At 44.8% G+C, this 20,875-nt stretch overlaps 7 protein-coding genes across 7 annotated transcripts; 4 read left to right on the plus strand and 3 right to left on the minus strand.

The window, feature by feature from the left end:
- Positions 1-1,070: 1,070 nt before the first annotated feature.
- On the plus strand, positions 1,071-3,341 carry PUF3 (mRNA-binding protein PUF3; the record flags this gene model as incomplete). The annotated part of the gene is made up of 1 exon (XM_002551896.1): positions 1,071-3,341. One exon carries the CDS (start codon positions 1,071-1,073, stop codon positions 3,339-3,341), a length of 2,271 nt encoding a protein of 756 aa, XP_002551942.1.
- Positions 3,342-3,481: 140 nt separating this feature from the next.
- Positions 3,482-3,805, minus strand: EMC6 (Emc6p; the record flags this gene model as incomplete). Its single annotated transcript, XM_002551897.1, has 1 exon — positions 3,482-3,805. One exon carries the CDS (start codon positions 3,803-3,805, stop codon positions 3,482-3,484), a length of 324 nt encoding a protein of 107 aa, XP_002551943.1.
- A 198-nt stretch (positions 3,806-4,003) lies between these two features.
- Positions 4,004-5,149, plus strand: HGH1 (Hgh1p; the record flags this gene model as incomplete). The annotated part of the gene is made up of 1 exon (XM_002551898.1): positions 4,004-5,149. The coding sequence occupies one exon, from the start codon at positions 4,004-4,006 to the stop codon at positions 5,147-5,149; it is 1,146 nt and encodes a 381-aa protein (XP_002551944.1).
- A 106-nt stretch (positions 5,150-5,255) lies between these two features.
- Positions 5,256-7,235, minus strand: TFG1 (transcription factor IIF subunit TFG1; the record flags this gene model as incomplete). Its single annotated transcript, XM_002551899.1, has 1 exon — positions 5,256-7,235. The coding sequence occupies one exon, from the start codon at positions 7,233-7,235 to the stop codon at positions 5,256-5,258; it is 1,980 nt and encodes a 659-aa protein (XP_002551945.1).
- A 741-nt stretch (positions 7,236-7,976) lies between these two features.
- On the plus strand, positions 7,977-9,194 carry TYS1 (tyrosine--tRNA ligase TYS1; the record flags this gene model as incomplete). The annotated part of the gene is made up of 1 exon (XM_002551900.1): positions 7,977-9,194. The coding sequence occupies one exon, from the start codon at positions 7,977-7,979 to the stop codon at positions 9,192-9,194; it is 1,218 nt and encodes a 405-aa protein (XP_002551946.1).
- A 132-nt stretch (positions 9,195-9,326) lies between these two features.
- UBR2 (putative ubiquitin-protein ligase UBR2) lies at positions 9,327-14,762 on the minus strand (the record flags this gene model as incomplete). Its single annotated transcript, XM_002551901.1, has 1 exon — positions 9,327-14,762. The coding sequence occupies one exon, from the start codon at positions 14,760-14,762 to the stop codon at positions 9,327-9,329; it is 5,436 nt and encodes a 1,811-aa protein (XP_002551947.1).
- A 311-nt stretch (positions 14,763-15,073) lies between these two features.
- UBR1 (E3 ubiquitin-protein ligase UBR1) lies at positions 15,074-20,845 on the plus strand (the record flags this gene model as incomplete). Its single annotated transcript, XM_002551902.1, has 1 exon — positions 15,074-20,845. The coding sequence occupies one exon, from the start codon at positions 15,074-15,076 to the stop codon at positions 20,843-20,845; it is 5,772 nt and encodes a 1,923-aa protein (XP_002551948.1).
- Between the last annotated feature and the right edge of the window lie 30 nt (positions 20,846-20,875).

Consider the following 20,875-nt stretch of genomic DNA (forward strand, 5'->3'; position numbering starts at 1 on the left):
GCAATGCTTAGCTCTAAACTTTCCTTGGTCGATTTCCGCGCTATTATACGTTCTTTTCAACGCCCGCTCCGACCTTCTCTGTTCTATCCGAAATGTAAACGGCACGTCCGAGCTTCCAATTTTGTATCTTTGTGACGTGAAATCCAGCTCACGATCCACTGTTTTCACAATCGAAATCCTCGTAATGTGAAATCTTCTCGAAACCTTTCCAAATCTCCAGAATCTACCTATCACTTCCCCAATTTATTTCAACCTTCTCTCTACTGCATTTTCGGCGGGTGCGGCGCCTACCGTGAAAAAAATTTAAAGTGCTTTTCGAGCCCGACCAAGGAGGATCGGGAAAAAGGAAGAAAAAGGCTAGATAAAGAAACGGCGCGTGTTCGAGCCCCGCACGCCGCGCCAGGGCTGACGCCTATTTGTTGTTGGCAAGGAAGCTCGGGCGCGCGCGGGATAGCGAAACGATAGCTACGATCATGAGCGAACTTCGACAGCGCGCGGCCGGCGCCGCGGTCGCGGTCTGGCGTTTCGTTGGGGCACCTCCTTGGGGAAGTCGTCTGCGGCTGCCGCGACGGGAGTCTCCCAACACACAAAGGAAACGATGCGTAGAAGTTAAAAGGAAAGAGGGCCGAGGGCCGGAAGCGTGGAAGTCACGTGACCAAACACCGCACTTTGTGACAACACGTGATAGTACTAGCACGTGATTCCGTCTATAGCCGTTTATAGTGCTCGTATGTAGCGCTCTTATAACGGCGATCGCGGCGCACGGCGCGTGTTTGAGCCCGTGGACGTTCCAAAACTATAGAGTTCCCAGGTACCTCGACGGATTATCAAACCATCCTCTGCAAACCCCGATAGATATCCTAGGATCGCAAAACCGGTGGTACAGGCTGTACAGGCGCTGTTATTCGATCCCTAAGGCGTCCACTAGAGCGCGCTACTGCTGTCTCCCTTTCCGCCGCATCTGAGCCCACATTCTACCGCGCCCTTGCCCCGCCGCAGCTCGATCCAGCGCAGCAGGCCTGACCGTGTTTCAAGCCACGAACGCACCATCTACCACACGTAGCGACCGCATGTCTACGACTGAGAATCAGCGCGACCCGTGGGTGACCCATGACGCCGCGGGCAGCGCCGGCGGCGCGCACGCGGCCAACATGGACTCTGAGCTCGCGTCCATCGTCTCCTCGCTCTCGGCGCTCTCCAGCGTCTCCGCGCACCAACAGCATGGCCAGATCGGCAGCTTCCGGCGCGGCTCCTTCCACAGCAACCAGGGAAGCGACGTTGAATCTGAGATGCTTTTTCACACGCAGACCTCGCCTCCCATCAAGCGCACAACGCTTTCTGTCGGCGGTATGCCACTCGGCGGGCCCTCTGGCGTCAACAACCGCCTGTCGAAGATGAAGAACTATTCCGGAAGCCTCGCGGGCGGAAGTGTCTTGCAGCAGCAGCCGATACAGGGCGGCTTCTTCGAACGGTTCGGCCGCTCGCTTGCCGAGGGCACGCGGGAGGTCGAACTCAACCTGGGCAGCACGTCCGGCAGAGCTTCACGCCGAGAGAGTATGAACGCCATGGACTCGCTTTCGCGCGCCACCACGAACTCAACCTTCCAGGGCGTTGCTATGGAAGGGAGGAGAACGTCGGTGGCTTCCGATGCCATGGAATCTCTCAGCGAAAACCTGAACATGCAGCCCGAAGAGCCTGGCAATTTGAACCATCGCAACATCTGGAAGGTCGCCGAGGCCCCGGTCTTCAGACCCCAAGCTTCCGAAAACTCTGGCATGGAGCCTGCGTTCCCACAGCCGCCCGCCGAGGCTCTAAACCAACCTTATGGATTCTCGTACCCCAACTACTGGAAAATGGGCGCACCTATGATTCCACTCGCAGTGCCCCCCTCGGAGCAGCTCAAGGCGGGCAAAGACTTTCCCGAGCCTTCTGCTGCGGGCGGCAATGTCCCGGTCGATCCCTCGTCGCAACCCTTTCCTCCATTCATGTTCCCCAACAACCCTTACCTGTTTTTTCCTCCAGGCGCCACTCCGCCACCGCCACCACATCCCTTTCAGCCTGCTGCGAGCAACCCTAAAGACTTGCCAAAAGGTCCAAATGCCAAGACTCATGGAAACCCTTACTTGTACAACTCGCGAAACCACAAACCTGCCCGTGGGAGTCCCAGCGCACCGTTCCCTCCACAGCCTAATCCGGCGGCGGCGGCAAACTCCAGCACGCCTCGTGGAAAGGGCAAATACAACGTTGTGAGGTCACCCCTTCTAGAAGAATTCCGCAACAATTCGTCTGGAAAAGAGTACAGGCTTCCAGATATCTATGGTTCGGCATTGGAATTTTGTAAAGACCAGCATGGCTCAAGGTTTATTCAGCAAGAGCTAGTGAAGGCCACCGATACGGAAAAAGAAGTGATTTTCAATGAAATCCGAGACGAAGCCATAAACCTGGCAGATGATGTCTTCGGAAACTATGTTATTCAGAAATATTTTGAGCACGGTTTGAAGTCCCAAAAGGATGTTCTTTTTGAAAAATTCACTGGCAAGATGGAGAAATTGTCCCTTCAGATGTATGCATGCCGTGTGATACAAAGAGCTCTCGAATGCATCGACCTTGACCAAAAAGTCATTCTTGTGAATGAGCTTTCCGGATGTGTGTTGAAAATGATAAAAGATCAGAACGGGAACCACGTTATCCAAAAGGCGATCGAACGCATTCCAATTGAGAAGCTGCCTTTCATATTAGGGAGCCTAGAGGGTCAGATTTATCATTTATCTACACATTCCTATGGGTGCAGGGTGGTCCAGAGGCTTTTGGAATATGGCACGCTTGAAGATCAAGAAAAAATACTAGCTGATCTTGACCAATTCATACCGTTCTTGATCCAGGACCAGTACGGTAACTACGTGATCCAGCACATTTTGAAGCAGGGGCCCGAGACTGATGATACACATATTGGGAGAACTAAACAGAACATTGTTGACATCGTTTGCAAAAATGTTGTGGAGTACTCGAAGCACAAATTCGCTTCTAACGTTGTTGAAAAAACCATGGTCTTTGGCTCACCTGCGCAAAAGAAGCAGTTTATGGAAAAGGTGCTGCCGGAAAGTGCAGAGCATGCCACTCGCTTGGAAGACAATGCTCCCCTGATCTTAATGATGCGCGACCAGTACGCCAACTACGTAGTTCAAAAACTGGTAGGGGTTGCCGAGGGAGATGACAAAAAAGTCACAGTCATTGCTATCCGTTCGTACCTCGAGAAGCTGAACAAGATCAATGCTCTTGGAAACCGTCATTTGGCTTCTGTCGAGAAATTAGCTGCAATTGTGGAAAATGTTCAAGTCTAAACCTCTCAACATTGCTTTCGCTTCCACGAAATCTGTTTGTATATATCATTTTACTTGTTTATAACTAGATAGCATCAAAGATATTCATTTTACTCTATCGAAAGAAGGCCATCGTTTACCCAGGCGCTGAAGCTCCTGCCTTAATCTACCAGAGCGTACACAAAGGTCCATGCCATCACGAAGCCCATTAGCTCCCTAAAGAATGAGTCAAAAAATATCTCCTGAATGGGGCTCTGGAAGAACCTCTTGGGACTCAAACCGCAAAACCATGCTATGAACAACAGAGCAACAACAGCATACCCCGAGACGAATGCCGCAAAGCCTCGAGATCCTTCAAGTTGTAAGATGCCCGCTCCACAACCAATTCCTAACGAAGTTGCATCCTGAATGTACAGAAGAACTTTTTTATTGTAAGCTATGCTTTCTTGAGCCTTGATGTTCCGGAAAAGCTCCTGGCTGCTCATTAATAAAATACCAAAGCGGTTTAGTTCGTCGCGGGCGCTTGATGTCTCGATACCTAGAACTTGGATTATTTGAACAAAGAAAGATCACATGAACAACAGATGAGGGCGCGTGAAATCTGAAAAATTTTTGGAATAAGCCCAAGCTCATCTGGGCTACCTGGAGGCGCTAACGTCAGTGTTTTGAGAACTCATTGAAAAATGCCGTCACAACTTGAAGAGCTTGTTTCATTCTTACACTCGCCTCAACCCGCAGTGAGACAAATTGCGCTGGATAATCTGGTTGGCTTCAGCACTGGTTCTAATGCCACTGTCTTCCGGTATGACAACTACAGAGCTATTTCTGATTTGAAGGGGCTCGCACGCGAAAACTCAAAGCTTCTAGTGCAACAATCTGTAACTATTTTGGCAAATTTATGCGATGACTTGACTATGAGGAAAATGATAGCGAGCGATGAGGGCTTTCTCAAATATTTAACGTGCAAAATATGCGACTTGAGGAACACCAGCGCTGATATTATGTGCATTCTGCTTACAAACCTTGCCAAGGAAGATTGCATCACCAAAGTGTTTTCTTTCACCACAATGGATTCGAAAGACGTAACCTTGGACAAAAATGTATTCAAGAGTGAGCGTATAGTGGATTGTTTGATGGACTGCTTCGTTAAAGGATCTGACAGGACTCTCAATAAGTTTGCAAACTTCGACTACCTTGCCTACTTTTTTGCGGACATCTCAAGATTTAGATTGGGAAGGGAGTACTTCATCCAAAAACAAAAGTACGACGGCGTCATTCCAATCTCAAAATTATTAGTCTTTACCGAAAAGTATGACTCAAAGACTAGAAGAGAGGGCGTTGCCTCTACGATTAAGAATTCTCTATTTGATTCTGAAAAGCACGAGGAACTTCTGTCCAATGAAGAAATAAATTTGTTGCCGTACATTCTCCTGCCTATCGCTAGCGCTAAAGACTCTGAGATAGATGACGAAGACATGTTCAATCTGCCAGAGGAACTCCAACTCCTGCCGGAAGACAAACAAAGAGACCCAATCCCAGAGATCATATGTGTCCATTTGGAGAGCATACTGCTTTTATGCACAACTAAAAAAGGCAGAGAGTACTTGAGGAGCAAATCAGTATATCCACTGGTCAGAGAGCTTGAAAAGAATGTTGAAAACAATGATATCAGTGAACTTTGCGACCGCATTGTTAACATGCTGATGAGAGGGGAAATCGGGACAGATCAAATCGAAGAGATGCCTACCAGAAATGCCGAAGACGAGAAATCGCGTCTTTCAGACGACGAGGACAGTGAGGACGACAATGCCATTGTTGAGGTTGCATAAAGGAGGAATACAACATCTCTCTAGTTTTGTATAATAACGAGTAGTTTGACATATTATAACAAGGCATTATCTATTTTTATTTTAATTTGTAGAAAACTATCTTGCTTTATTTGTTAAGCTCCAAATAACCGTTGTTTAGTCTTACCAACCTTTTGACCAAGTACTTCATTCTATCCTTATTAGATGGGTGTTTTGCGACTTTCTCTTTGAGCTCCTTAATGAGCTGTTTTAGAGTCATTTGGCGTCCTGTAACAACATCAATTATATCCCTCTCTGTCAAGAGGTCCGGATTTTCAATATCGTCTTCGATCTTGATAGGGGGAGACGAAGGTGAAGAAGCGGCTCCGGGTGTTCTCGATTTCTCGTCTTTCGCGTGAGGATTCCAGTTTCCTTCTGGAAAGTTGCGAAGAACTGATTTGTCGGCCCGTAGTACAAGCTGAAAGTCTTTGATACTTTTAACGTATATGCGTGGCCCGCTAGGGGAACCCCTAGAGGATTTTTTCTTAGGTGATCCCTTTCTACTGGACTTGCCGTTTTCTTGGTTTTCGTCTTTGGCCTTAGCTTCTTCCGTATTTTCACCTTCCGACTCAGACAGGTATGGGTTGGACTTCGACTCATCATCTGACTCGTACAAAGCGGCCATGTCTGACTTTTGTAGCGCTTTCATCACTCTTTCGCCCTCATCGTCGATTTTTTTTTCACCGAAAAGATCATCATCTGCTTCCTCGTCATCATCACGCAGGCCCATTGCATTGGCTTGAAGCATTTCTTTCTTGATTCTTTGCTCAGACTCCTTATTTTCTTTTTCGTCGCCATCGATGATGGGCGCCTCTTCATCGTCGGCAAATTCTTCATCAAAATCAAGCTCAACTTCAGAGTTATCATTCCTATCGTCTTCTTCACCCTGACGCGCATCAACTGCGCGTAGTTTTCTCTGTGTTCTATCATATCTTGTTGTGGTCGTGCCGATATCATCCAAGTGTTTCATTAGCCAACGAGGGATACCTTTTCCATTCTTCTCCATGCGTTTTTCTGCCTCGTCGATGGTTAAGGTTGCGTACTTGTTTCTTGCCGTGAACTTGTACACCTTGTCCGCAGGAATCATCGTGAAACTGCCATCATTTTCAACACTGAGTAGCACGTAAGAATCCGAGTTACCAGCTTCGTAAGACCCAACCCACGTGTTCAGTCCATCGAAGTCCTCCAAAACCCATGGGTAAAATTCTTCGAATCTTAAGCGCTTAGCATTTTCGTCAAGGAGCTTCAGTTGTCTAGTTTTCCTTTTCGTGTTGCCTCTTCTGAACCTCCCACCGCCATCTGGTGCGACATCTGCGAACGGATCCTCCTTGCTTTCTGTTTCCAAAGGCTTCTCCTTCCCGTCATACTTAACCATTCCGACCTTAGTCGGATCCTCTGCAACCCCCGCTTCCTCGAGTTTGGTGGCTGGCAAATCAGCGCCCTCCTTTTTAATGGCCATGCTTGATGATCCATGTTCTTCTTTAACTGACTCTTGCTTTACAGGTGTGTCTGCTGGAGTATCTCCAGGTGTCTCCACTGGCGTTTGGGCAGCAGAGCTTGCAACATTTGAATCAGATTGCAAGTTCGTAGCAGAGCTACCGGCTTGACTTTGCTCGCCCCCGTTGCGCTCAGAGTCTGCTTTCATTTTGTATTCAGCTATTTCCTTTTGCCGTTGCACGATCTCCGCTCTTGTAAGCTGGAATTGTAAATTACGGGTGTCCTTACGATGCAATCTGACAGGCAGATGCATGTCTCGTTGGGGATCTACCTTCTTCTTACTTTGGAACTTCAGAATGTGCGTCCTGATGTTCTCTAGCTGTTCATGCGACACGGCTCGCAAGGGGAACTCATTATACTGGGAGCCTTCTTCCCTCTTAATGCCAGAGTGTGACTGACCACCACTCAAAAGCTGTCTCGTCCTCTCATCATATGCCTCGGGGTCCTCTTTCTTCACATATGGACGCGGAGTCCCGTTTTTCTTGAGACGAGATCTCAAAAAGTCTCTTCTTAGCTGCTCTCTCTTGATGAAAGGCGAGGCGCTATTCGAGGACTTAAGCGGGTTGGGCATTTGAGGTTTCTGGAACTGCTAAGGCCGCTCCGTCGGTCTCACTTGTCCTGCTCAACTGTCGAGTAAACTCTTGACGCATTGATATTAAATCTTTAATTTTGCCACTAATTACTACCTTCTGAAAAGAAGGGAGCGTTGAAAGTGATGTACCTTTTGAAAGATGAGCCAAAACGTTCAATTACCATCTCTACGAGCTTCAAAAGAAGGCGTTTGTAGCGAATGATCAACGTTGATACACGATTAACCCTTATCTGGCTCAATTGCAACGAAGCACCTCGCAGTTACTTTTTATCCGCAGTTGGCAAATTTATTTTAAGGGAAAAGACAAGAAAATTGCATCTTTGGAAAGCAAATATACCCAAACTATATGCATAGATATCGCTGCGATACACTGACTTATAGCTCATGATGTGCTTGATTTCGGAGGCTGAATGTAACTATGACCGTATCATGTGATATATCAATCTAATTACCATATTGGAAGCTGATTTGAATGCGTGATATAATATGTTCATAAGTTGCGGAATTTCTCGTCTGAATTAAGATTTTATCTCGTTTTTGTAGCATGCACGCGTCCTTTGGTAAGCTATGGACACAAATATCACTTTTCACGCACATCACTCTATCTTGGTTTGGCAAAATTTTTAGAGTTTCACCATCAGAAGCTGGGTCTCGAAAAAGATGGGTCATCAGAAAGGTAACTCGGAATAGCACAGTTCAGGACCTACCGAGCCAAAAACGATGACTGGTGAATCTCAGACAATTCAGGACCCACAAGCGGCTTACGAGCTTATCACAAAGAACCTACAGGAGGTTTTAAACCCCCAGATCATCAAAAATGTGCTGGAGGTTGAGAAGAGACCTTTGAAATTGTACTGGGGTACTGCTCCCACTGGCCGCCCTCACTGTGGTTACTTCGTACCTATGACAAAGCTGGCTGATTTCTTGAAGGCGGGCTGCGAAGTGCGCGTTTTGTTGGCTGACTTGCATGCCTTCTTGGACAACATGAAGGCCCCCCTGGAAGTTGTTAAATACAGAGCCAAATATTACGAGTGCGTGATCAAGTCATTGCTGCGTAGTATCAATGTTCCAATCGAGAAATTGGACTTCGTTGTGGGCAGCTCTTACCAACTTTCGAGCGAATATACTATGGACATTTTTAAGATATCAAATGTCGTTTCTCAAAATGACGCTAAGAGAGCAGGCGCAGATGTTGTCAAGCAAGTCGCTAATCCTCTGCTGAGTGGTCTCATCTACCCACTGATGCAAGCGCTGGATGAGGAACATCTGGGCGTAGATGTCCAATTTGGAGGTGTTGATCAAAGAAAGATTTTTGTGCTCGCTGAAGAGAACTTGCCCTCTTTGGGGTACAAGAAGAGGGCACACTTGATGAACCCCATGGTTCCAGGCTTGACCCAAGGTGGCAAAATGTCGGCATCTGACCCTAACTCTAAGATCGATATTCTTGAGGAACCCAAGCAGGTCAAAAAGAAGATCAATACTGCCTTTTGCGCACCCGGAGTGGTCGAAGACAATGGTCTTTTGTCCTTCATTGAGTACGTCGTTGCCCCCATCCAAGAGTTGAAGCATGGCGCTAACTACTTCAAATTTTACATCGACCGCCCTGAAAAATTTGGTGGGCCCGTTACTTACAACTCGTTTAAGGAACTTGTTGAAGACTTTAAAAACGAGAAGTTGGCTCCACCTGATTTGAAGACTGGTGTTTCAGATATCATAAATGAGCTTTTGGCTCCAATCAGAGAGGACTTTGCCAAGGACCCGGAATTTCAAGAAGCTCAAGCGAAGGGGTACCCCGTTGTCTCGACTGAGAAGGTTAAGAAGCAAAAAAAACCAAAGAACAAGGGCACCCGCTACCCAGGTGGTCAGGCACCTAACAATGACCCTACTGCTGTGGTGGCTGAAAAGTTGGAACAGACTGAATTAAAAGAATCTTCGTAGGTCTGTAGCTTTGCAAACAAAAGCTCGATTACTGATACCTGTGCCCTTTTGAGATAGATAGTGTGTTAACAGTACGTACTCACAATTCCTTGTTGTCCGAATATATGATTTAATGCTTCATTTAGTTGCTCTTTACAAACTTTCCCAGCCGCCGAGATCAAGCGTGTTCTCGGTAAGCCGGAAGACCAAGTGAGGAACCATGTTGTTTAAGATAACATCTTGGCTCAGGTGCAAATATCTGTTCCTGTCGAGAAACACCGGCGCCCCGTTCCTGTAGTCATCGTCGGTTTCCCCATGACTATTTAAATATGGTGCCTGATAAAACGTCCCTCTATGCCCGTATGAAAGATATACGGTGTTACTCCTAACCAGCAGAAAGCACCCGTATATCGGGTTAACTCGGCAAACATTTAAAGAGTGGTTTGTACACTCTCCGATAGAGTAATTATGCAAAAGGACCGCATTCTGTACGCGAACGCGTGATCCACAGAAGAGACATATTGCGATCTCTTGCTTTTTCGCTCTCATCTGAAGGAATTCGTCTTCATTTGACATGAATTCCGAGTAGCTTTGGGGTAAGTTGATCAAAAAATTCTTTTTGAAACAGCCAATCTTCAATGCGTTTGCATTCTTGATAAGCTCCTCTTCTCCTTGCTCTTTGAGTGTGAGTTCAACGTGTTTCAGCATTTGTTGCAAATCTCTGTCAATGTAATTCTGAAGTAACTCGCTAAAATCTGGCAAGTCGAAGCCCTTCAAAAGATCGCCTAATACTCCAAAGTCAATGATGCGTTCTTTGAGTTCGAATTCCGGAGTTCCTCCGAAGTAAAGCAAGGCAAAGAGGCGTCTGAGTCGAATTACCATTGAATCTTTTAACACACCTCTGGTGATGGAGGTTGCTAGTTCAACAGCCGTGAGATCGGCGGTAGAAAAATTCGAAAGATAGCTTCTCAGAATACAAAAAACGTGTTTCTCTTCACTTGAAGTGAAGGAAGTTTTCTTTTGTAGCTGATGTTTGCATGCGGTGACCTCTCGGCTACCCTTTGTCGCAATGCTTCCACAGATTGCTAGGAAATCTTGATGCAAGCCTTTGTTAATGAACTCTAATAAGAATTCTTTGACACAAACCTTTGAGCCAAAATCTGTATTAAGAATCCGATAATCTGCAAGATTCAAAAGATCAAGTTCACACTCTTGTTTTGTTGATTTCTGGTTCGGTGTGTATTTGAATGGCGGTGGAAACAAACTATACTCCTTGGGAGAAACATATTCTTTGGGCTCAGAAAACTGGGAGTATATGCGTCTCAGATCGGAAAGCAGCCTCAAGGTCAGCAATTGTTGATGAGAAGCAAAATCTGAACATTCTTTGACGGTCTCTCTGTGTGGGCGCTTGAGCCTTGTTGCTAGTTCTGTATTTCGTAAAGTGTTCCTGTAAATATAGTTGAGCACTTGAATGGGACTTTCACCAACACCATCCATTTGTACAAGCTCACGAAGTACAGCTACTGATCTATTGCAGTTCTTAAGCGAAGATTCAAAAGGATCATTTCTCTCTATTGGTTCAGATGGGTTCGGGGCGCTTCCTGAGCTATCACCGCACATTCGCGGTAGAAAGCAGTTGGTAAGAGCGGAGCATAGGGGACAGAACATCAAAGAGAACCCAAGCGAGCTGGGTATGTTTTTTGTGATATGATTATGAACTGTCCTGGTAGATTTCATATGACTCGTAAGGCAACAAACATGCGACCCATGGCCGCATGTGCGTAACACAGGGAACACGCTTATCTTGCTTGATAGGCTTTGTGGCATTTCCACAATATCCATGTCTCTTGCAGCCTCATTGCTGTGACTTCTGCCGCCCTCTTTTGGTATTGCGCTAACGCGAGCATGCGACAGCTCCCAATCCAATTCAACTTCGGCTTCACAGATATTCCTCTCGAGGTAAGCAAAATATATGAATGTATCGTTAACTTTGTGCATTTTGCAAAATACACATGTCATCTCAGGGAAAAACTGATTCTCCCCTTGATCCCGGTTCTTGCAAAGGCTACCAGACTCGTCTTCCAACGATATATGGTTATTAGCAAGAAATTTTTGCTGCTGCTTAGCAATTCTTTTCATTATCTTTTCACGTTTGTGTTTGGCAAGCTGCTTCCTCTTTTCGTACTCCTCGTCCTTCCGTTCGGTTGTCTTGAATGGAGTCTTCAGAATTTCAAAATTGAATGAGGGAGTCTGTTCGGTCAAGTACCCTTCAATATTGACATGGGGAGCGTATTTCATGAAATGCTGGAATATTTCACGAATTTTTCCATGCTCGTTGACAAATTCTTCTTTGAAGAGAAAAGAATAGAGCAAAGACCCGATGCTGCTGTTGTAAAGATATTCTGAATTGGAAAACCCGTACTCTTTCCAAAAAATACTAGTAAACCCCAAAAGGTCGTTGACAACACATAAGTGAACCAAGTGGGTAGCTTTGGTCAGCATAGATTCATAGTTGAATTTGTTGATGTGGTCAAGGGTATTCTTCAAGAAGCATCCAAAAATCTCTGTACTGCATATTTGATAGAGATTCTTGTAAGGTGTTTCTTTCAAACATGATGCGAAGTCTCTCGCGGGGATATATGACATGTTATAATCTGTCTGAGTTTCGATGGATAACCTTTTCCTAATAAGTTTCTCCGCCTCGAATCTCTTGCTGGGCGAAAACCCAATGAAATAAGGATCGATCAAAGAAAAGTACTTCTCCTTTAGGGTATAGATGCCAGCATCTACTGGCCCATTTGGCGGAGCATAATCCGCCATTTCACGAAGGTAGAGATCAAATGCAGGGTGTTTTGTGACATGCTCAGGGATCAAATTCAAAATTTCGCTATGAGTAGAATTTTTGAAACACAATGCATGGCTAATCTCCATCTGCATTGTCTTTTCAAAACCTTCAACTGAAGATTTCATTGTAAGGCTTCTTATCTCGCTGAAAAGCTGGATCAGAAGAAGCAACAACTGGTCTACCATTCCCGCCGTAATTTCAGCATCAGGATAATCTCCAATTGGAATGCCTTCAGCCCAATTCTTCAGTCCCCATCTGGATAAAAAGGTTACCATAAACTCATTTGGATCGGCGATACTCATCGCTAACTGAAGCATAAATATGTCACTAAAGTATGTGAACTCTCTCATGCTGTACCTTGTGTACATCCTTGCTTGATGCTGAATGGGTGAGCCATTCCTAACCCAAAATCCAACATTAATCTGAGCCAACAAAACGATGGTTGACAGAGCAGACTCACACATCCAATTCATTTGAATCTTATCACCAAAAACCTCCCTTATATCGAAGAAATCGCTAAAATTGTATGGGAGAGGCTCATATCTTCCACACTGACTCCAAAGTGTCACGAACTTAAAAAAGTATGACATTGGGTTGAAGAAGCTTTGACAATCAATGCCGACCTGAAACTGGATGACGCTCGAGATCGTATTGCAGACTTTTTCTCTGATCACACGTAGACCATTGCTTGTCTTAAGTTCACAAGATGTTGACAGTTTGCCGGGCATAAGAGATTTGGCGTTCCCAAGTAACTCAAATTCTTTTGACAATGACAATTTCAGGAAGTGGCGCACCACTCTTCCCCGGGCGTGAGGATCTTCAAGTAGGCAGATATTTCTTATGAAGCCATCCACCATGACAAGAATGGATGAAAAGTAAAAGAAGTAAGAGGAAAATTCGAAATTCTCGAATTCCACATGCTCTGCGGTCTCACGTCTCAAAGGCAAGACGTTATTGAAAGCTGAAAAACAACGAATCATGCATTGGGTAATTGAATCATTTGTTAAGAGCATTTCCGGTTGAGTGTTTGTGGACATCAGGAGATAAATATCCTTGAAGCAAACTACGCTGCGTTTATTTTTTATCATATCGGTTGGTAGTTTGAAATCACCATATAGTGGCACCGGGGGGCACTCTGTCAATTCTTCAGGGGAAAATGACATCAATGTAAAGGCGAACTGGATGATTCTTTCGATAAATCCCGATGATATGATCATGTTGGCTATTTCCGGCACTTGAAATATATGCTGTGATAAGGAGCTCATCAAAGAGACTTTCTGACTAAAGGAGTCACATGCCACTGCATTGTAAAGCAGATTGGGGTACACATCAATGTACTGTGCTGCGATGCATTTTCGCGAGTCATCTGTTATAGTGAAGATGCTGCTGACGATCTTGAGTATTCGAAATCTTGCAATCTTAGGTAATAATGCAGCTTCTTCAACCAATATTGTTTGAAGCCTAGAACCTAAGATAGAAGTAAACCTAGTAGTGACACCGCTGGAGTTTGTCTCCTGTAATCTTTTGTCATATTCGTGCATTACTTGAAGAATTCTAGGGTCATGACGAGCATCACTTTCAAAAGGAAAACCCCAAGGCTTAGGCCATGGGAATGTTTCCCGCTGTTCAAATGGCACAACAAAGCCACCCAGGAGTGCAATTTTGGAAGTAAAAGGGCTGAAATCATGAGGTGTATGTTTCGTTGATAAAAGGCCAGAGTTCCAAGCACCAGATAGGGCCAACCGTAAAGATAACTTTGAGGTAAGTGAGGGGCTGTAAAGACACAGTTTGTAAAGCCAGTTTATAATTTCGTCTATCAAATACTCTTTGAAAACGTTACTAGTGGCTTTAACATGCAAGGTTATATTCTCAGATGCGAACGCATCTTGTATTATTGCTAACTTTTTGGTATCGGCACATTCGAAAAGGGTGATGAAAGAACAATCTCGTTGAAGTTTATCAACCATCATTAAGCCAAACTCAATGGGCTTGTTGAGTAGCAAGCTAATGCGGTAAGCAAGGTCCTTTATATGCAGCGAGCAATCACTTTCGTAAAGTTGTAGAGCACATGTGGTGCTAGTGGTCTCGGGGCAACCCTTTCCATCTGACATAACTGTTTTGTTAGGTTCTTCATAGAGTTCTTTCAAAAAGATGATGGTGTCAATCAGATAGTCGAGAATCTGCTCAAATATGCTGGTCAAGTTTGCATCGTAGTTGTAATTGGGTGAGCGCACTTGATTATTTGCTTCGTTTTTGCACAGAAGCTCGTTAGTGCCACTATTGAAGCCACTCGGGTCGCCACAATGGCAGGCTCGACCTTCTGGCCTAGTGACGACGCGTGAGGTAAACCGGTGGCCCTTGTGCTTCTGAGCGTCAAAGCATCGCTCGCAAATCTCATATAATGGGTTTCTGGTGCAGTCAAAGCAATAGAATACAGTCTCAGTTGGGCTACAAAGCCTATTGCAACTTGATCCAGCGTGGTTTAACCCACTCTTTGCTGCAGTGCTAAAAAAGGAGTCCCTCCAATTTTCTGGCAGCCTCAAGGCTTGGTAAGCTCCATTCTCCCAATTTTGAGATGCGAAGAACTGTTCTTTTTCTAGCCAATTCACCGAACTAAGTCCATCCTTTACACATTCATCAAGCGTCTTCCATAACAGGTATTCAATACTGGGGTTATATTTGTAGCTGGCTAATCTCGGAAGAGATACCAAAAATTCTCGAAGAGAGTTGACTTCAGGGGTCATACCATTTATTGGGACTGCTAATGAATAATGGCACGGTTTTTTTGGCACCTTCGCTCGTTAGGTTACCGGGGCCACGAGACTGCTTCAACCTTCTTTGTTTCCCTTGGAGTGCCAATTTGCCACCCCGCGACCAAATATCCAGTTTGAGACGCGAGCTAGTTTTGATATTTCGTTGAAACTGACAGTCGTAAAGTGGCAAAAATTCAAGGAGCTGAAGCCTGATTTAGCATCTATTTTCAATTGCAAACCATATCCAGATAAAGCATTGGGACACGAAGGCATTACTGTAACCGTTGAATGAAGTTGCACGAATGATTCGAGAAGGAAGTGCCGATTTTCAACTACACTTGAGAAGGACACTACAGTTGATCCAAAATGAGCCTCATTTCAAGAAGGCGAAAGGTCCTAAAGACAGAGCTGAACTGGATAAATTGCTGAAGTCCTTTATTTTCCGTTACTTGTACTTTATCGTAAGCAATAATGGTAAGTTTCTTCCACAGCTATTCACATCGGTTCCACATGAGAAATTTCCCGCGACTTTGCAGGAGGCGCTTGATGTTGATCGTGCTTCAATTTCACGTCATGATCCCTTCTATGTTATTGATGATTCGGTAGCGAATGAGAGTCATAGACATACAGGTCGTAATTGTGGGCGTAAGTTCCAAGCCGGGGAACCCATTTACAGGTGCAAGGAATGTAGCTTTGACGACACCTGTGTGCTTTGCATCCACTGCTTCAACGCCAAAGATCATATCAACCACCATGTGTATACGAGCATCTGCACGCATGTCAACAATGGTATCTGCGATTGTGGTGACGTGGAAGCATGGAATGTTCCACTTAATTGCAAAGCTGAAACCGAAGATGAGGGTTCGGAGAGTGAAGGAGCCTTTGAGTCACCTGAGATGACTTATATACTCGAGCTTACACTGACGGAGATATTTGATCACTTTTTAGATGTATTCAACCAGAATATCGAACCGCTACCCACAATGCAAAGGGATATCACTGTTAAACTCAGGGACATGGTGCAATCCGAGAAATCAGAAGAAAAAGAAGAGTTCTTACAAGACCTTCAGTACAAAAACGAGGATATGCAAGATCTCAAAAAAGGGCTCACAGAGATTGAAGCTCCTGACTATACGGTCTTAGTTTACAATGACGAATATCACAACTACTCTCAGGCTACTGCCGCTTTGAAGCAGGGGGTGCCTGATGATAAAAACACCGACAAATTAACAGCTAGGATTGACGGGGAAGGAAGAGCGATGCTGAAGTGTTCGAAAGACATTTCAAGTGTTTTGAGTGGTTTTTTTGCTGTGAGAACAAATGGTTTGAGCGCAACGTTAACAGCATGGTCTGAGTACATTCAGCAAGAAGCCTGTAAATACATCATTGCGTGGGTTGGCCATTGCCTGACCATCCCAAATTCTTCATTTCAGCAGGGTTTTCGGAGCGCAATGGGGCGGGTGCTATGCTCTGGAAGCGAACGCCTTCCTGAGGCGGTGGATGTTAGCCTATTAGTAGACAAGCACTTTCCTGCCAAACATTCTGAAGAGGACCCTTATAGGTATGCTAACTTGTCCGTTCTTGATAGGGAAAATGTGGTACCCTTCAGTCATCACAAGGTATTGGCTGAAGGGGAGACTGATCACATTTCCTTAACCCTCAACAAAACAGAGCCGCCCAGCCCCAAAAGGTACGCCAACTCAAGACTTCAATTGCTTCTATTTTTTGATAACCGGTATTGGAAAAAGTTACGCAAAGATATTCAAGATATTGTTATACCTACAATGGCTTCAAGTCTTGAGTTTAAGCCGATCTTCTGTGAGCAATTGGTGGAGATATTCAACCACATGACAAGATCTGTCGCGTTCATGGATAGAGAGCCACAGTTAACGGTGTTGAGAGAGAGTGTGGTTCAACTCTTTACCTGCCCCACAAATGCTTACAGCATTTTCCAGAGTGGTAGTTTCTGTGACATCATGTGGTCAGTAATTGACATTTTTACAGAGTTCTCCAAAAAAGACGCTGGCGTATTGGTATGGCAGAAGGTCAAGAAGACTAATCCGACAAAAAGTTATAGTATCTCCTTCAAACAAAACTTGTACAGCGTGGAAACCATATTAAGCAAAGTCAGTGACCCGAACCTTCTGTTGCGTCCAAAAGAGTTCATTGCCATCGTAACTTTGTGCAAACTTTTCAACGGCGCCTGGAAAATAAAGCGGAAAGAGGGAGAACATGTGCTAAGAGAGGATCAAAATTTTATTCCTTACCTAGAGTACACGACGTCTATTTACAGCATTGTTCAAACAGTGGACAAGATTTTGGAGAATAAGAGAGATGAGGTTGATGAAACCTTATTGCTGCAAGCTATTAAGCTGCTGAGTACGTTTTTGGGTCACCGCACACCCTCTCAAACGGTCTATGACTCCCACGAGATAATTAAGTTCAAAGTCAGTAAACAGCCAGTTGCATTCATGAATCCAGTTCATACGCTTATGTCTTTCCTGATTGAGAAAGTTCCACTAGCTAAGGCTTTCGCAGCTCTAAGTGGATGCAACGATTTTCTTACAATTTCTGACTTTTCTTTGAGAGCTGTGGTGCTTTGCTCTCAAATTGATGTCGGCTTTTGGGTACGAAATGGCATGTCTGTTCTTCGCCAGTCTTCATACTATAAAAATAACCCCGAAATGGCATGCTACATTCGCGACGTGCACCTCAACCAGCTAACGTTCCTCAATGAAAAAGACGACTTGGTTAGACTTATCTACAATATCCTAGACAGATGGGAGCTCTTAGAATGGTTTAATGGCAAAGAAGACTTCGACAAAACTGTTTACGAAGACAAAATTGTCTACATCTTACAGCAGTTTATTGCATTCGTTTACCAACTTTTGACTGAGAGACAGTCCTTCAAGATCTTCAAAAGCCCTGAAGAAAAGGAATATTACCAGATCAAAAGAGCCATTATGTATGGCCTCTACATGGAGCCGTTGTCATATTCGAGCCTTCTATCTGCTGTTCCTGAATACCTGACCGAAAGTACCGATCAATTTGATAGAGCTCTGGAGGATGTTTCAGTTTACATGGGACCCAAAGGCTTGATGGACAATGGAGTATTTAAATTGAAGCCGGAACTCTACAAAAGGATAGACCCCTTGCAATTACCAAATATGGGCAATGATTTTGAACACAGTGCATCCATCATTAAAGCTCGCTTGGCAGAAAGCGGCGAGGATCCCAAAAATACTGTTCTGGAACCACAACTTATTTCTCCCAAGTTCTTGGATGAGTCTGCAAAGAATTTGGGGGCATTTACACGCACGAAAGTTTTCGCCAAGGTTATATATAATTTGCTCCGAGTGAGCATAGACTTGGATGAAGGCACCTTCCTTTATGCCCTCCTGCATTTGGTTCACTCAATATTAAAAGATGATGAACTTGTGAACGGCAAAAATTCCATACCTGAGGTCTACATCTCCAAACCAATCTGCAATTTGTTATTCATTATTATCGACATTAAATCGAGCGTTTTCTCGGAGAACGTGGTTGCTAAAGCCGATTATCTCTTGGAAAGCTTGATCTGGAAGAACCCTACAAGCATCCTTGAATCACTTGTCTCATCCTTTGGTGAGGAATGCGTTGAGCGCTACAAAGCGAGGAAGCTTCATCAGGGAATAAATTTCGAAGAAAGTGAAAAGGGTCGTAAAAGAAGGCTTGCAAAGGAACGTCAGGAAAAGATTCTTTCAAAGTTTTCAAGGCAGCAACATAAATTCATGAAGGAAAATCAGTCTGAGTTTGGCAGCAATGACGACGACATTGAGATGGCTGACAATGGTTTGTCCCAAGCCGTTGAAGATTATACATGTGCGTTATGCCAAGACACTAGCTCTGTCGACGCATTCGTTATACCAGTTTATCATGAGAACACACCTATTTTTAGGAATGGCGACATCCGCAACGTGAAAGAGTTTGGTGTGGAATGGAACCGCTTCCAGAACAACAAAGACAGTGCAACCACATATGAGGAAGAATCAGTTCAAAATTTCCGTGAAGACGGTTCCAAAGGCTCTAGGAAAGTGTTTGTGTCTTGCAACCATTACATTCACTATAAATGTTTTAAGCGGTATGCCCAGAAGAAGAGGTTTTCGACAAATTCGTTTATTTGCCCATTATGCCAAACCTTCTCCAATTGTGTTATCCCTGTAGCTGGGTATTCCCCAAAGCCTAGTGAAAGCAGTATCAAAGAACTGCTTCAGAATTCTGGAGCAAAGTCCAATATTGATCATCTTCATCAAACGGATCCAAACGAAGACTTTAATGGTGTTTTTAACATGTTTCTCGAGATAAACAAAAAGAACATGTACTATGACCGTCATTGGGCAACCACTCCGGAAAGTCAACGACCAGATGTTGCATACATATTGGCAGTTCATTGGGCCAACACTATCTCAATGCTTGAAGTGTCGGCCAGGATAGCTGATCACCCGAACGATAGTCTTCTGCAGGGAAAAGAGCAAAAGTTCAGAACTTTGAAGAACGTCTTGTCTTCTATCGCTTGGCTTCATAAGGTTTTGGGCCGCCCTTCTAAAGAGATTATCCCTTACGTGAACGGGGAGGATACTATCTGGAATCAGAATCAGCTTTTCCAGTTTATTGTGCGGCGTTCGCTCTTTTCTTCTGAGCCGATTACCAATGTTATCACTGGAGGGCTCTCTGTTTTCTCGCGGCAGTTGCTGGTGGATTTCTTAAAAGGTTCGACGCCCAACGACGTCAAGATGATGCGAGAGGCTTCGGCAAACTTTGGTGGCATTCATGACATTGATAATGAGACTCTAGATGTTCTGCGTGATGTTTGCGACATAAGTGTTTCAGACGAGGACACATGCCGTCAACTCTATAGCCTGGCTTTCGCTTCTCTGATAAAAAACGTTTTGCCAACTATTAGAAGGTGTCTCATCCTTTTGAAGGCTATCAACATGCTAATCATGAAGTCTGATGAAGCAAGTCTTATTGTTAATGGCATAAATCTGGAGCTGGTGACCAGCTCTTCGACTCCTGAGTATATCAACAGTGTGATTGGTTTAATCACGCCCTTTAGCTCTTTCAACGACCTCTTGAGGAAGTCAAACAGCTATGTTAAAAGCGTCACCGACCCTTACCTTTCTAACATACCTTACGAATTTACAGGCATTGTTAAGTTGATGGACTTGGCGCCACACTTGAATACTTATCTCACAAATTCAAAGGAAGTCAAGTTGCGTGAAGAGCATCCGGCACGCATGAGGAACGCAGGAAACCGTTTAGACTTCAAGATCTGTTTAACATGCGGTGTTAAGGTTCATGCCAGGAACGACCGTACAGAGCTCGTGAGACATCTAGCCAATCACTGTTTCAAGCCATTCGGTCTATTTTTGATTCCGAACTTGAATGAAGTAACCTTGATCCTGACAAACCCAAGGTCTTCGATATCAATTTCAGCTCCTTACCTGAACTCGCATGGTGAGGCCGGCCGGAATGCCATTCAAAGAGGTGACTTGACAGCGCTGAGCCTTCAGCGCTACGAGCATCTCAACAACGTCTGGCTCAATAGCGAGGTCCCGGGCTTGATTAGTAGGGTTATGGGTGATGAGTTTCGGGTTTTGATAGTTTCTAATGGAGTTGTCCTCAATTTCAACAGAAACGTTTTAAGACCACGTCGTGCTAACGCTGAAGAGCCTGACGGTGACAGCAGTAGCAGTGAAGCAGAAGATGATGATCTAGAAGGTGGAGAAGTTCGGTGGGAAATCAGACCAGAGGAGTTTTTCGAAGAAGCTGGTATAAGGTTTGAAGGTGCAGGCGCCATTCCGGGTGGTGACATTAGAGACTTTTTCCAGTTCATTAATAACTTGGACACAGAAACAGACGCATTCGAAGAGGACGAAGAAACTGGAGGCGAGGCTCAGGGACTTGCCAACGCCTTCGTTCCTAGGTTCGAGTTCTTGCCAAATTTTAGAAACTTCAACGCACGAAACGAAGATGAGCCAGATGATGAGGATGAGGATGAGGTGAACCACCCAGTATCTGACGATATAGAGTAGCGGCTCGCATCATCGCGGTAGCTGCTACAA

Source organism: Lachancea thermotolerans, assembly GCF_000142805.1.
Source record: "Lachancea thermotolerans CBS 6340 chromosome B complete sequence".
In the NCBI taxonomy this organism is placed as follows: Eukaryota; Fungi; Ascomycota; class Saccharomycetes; order Saccharomycetales; family Saccharomycetaceae; genus Lachancea; species Lachancea thermotolerans.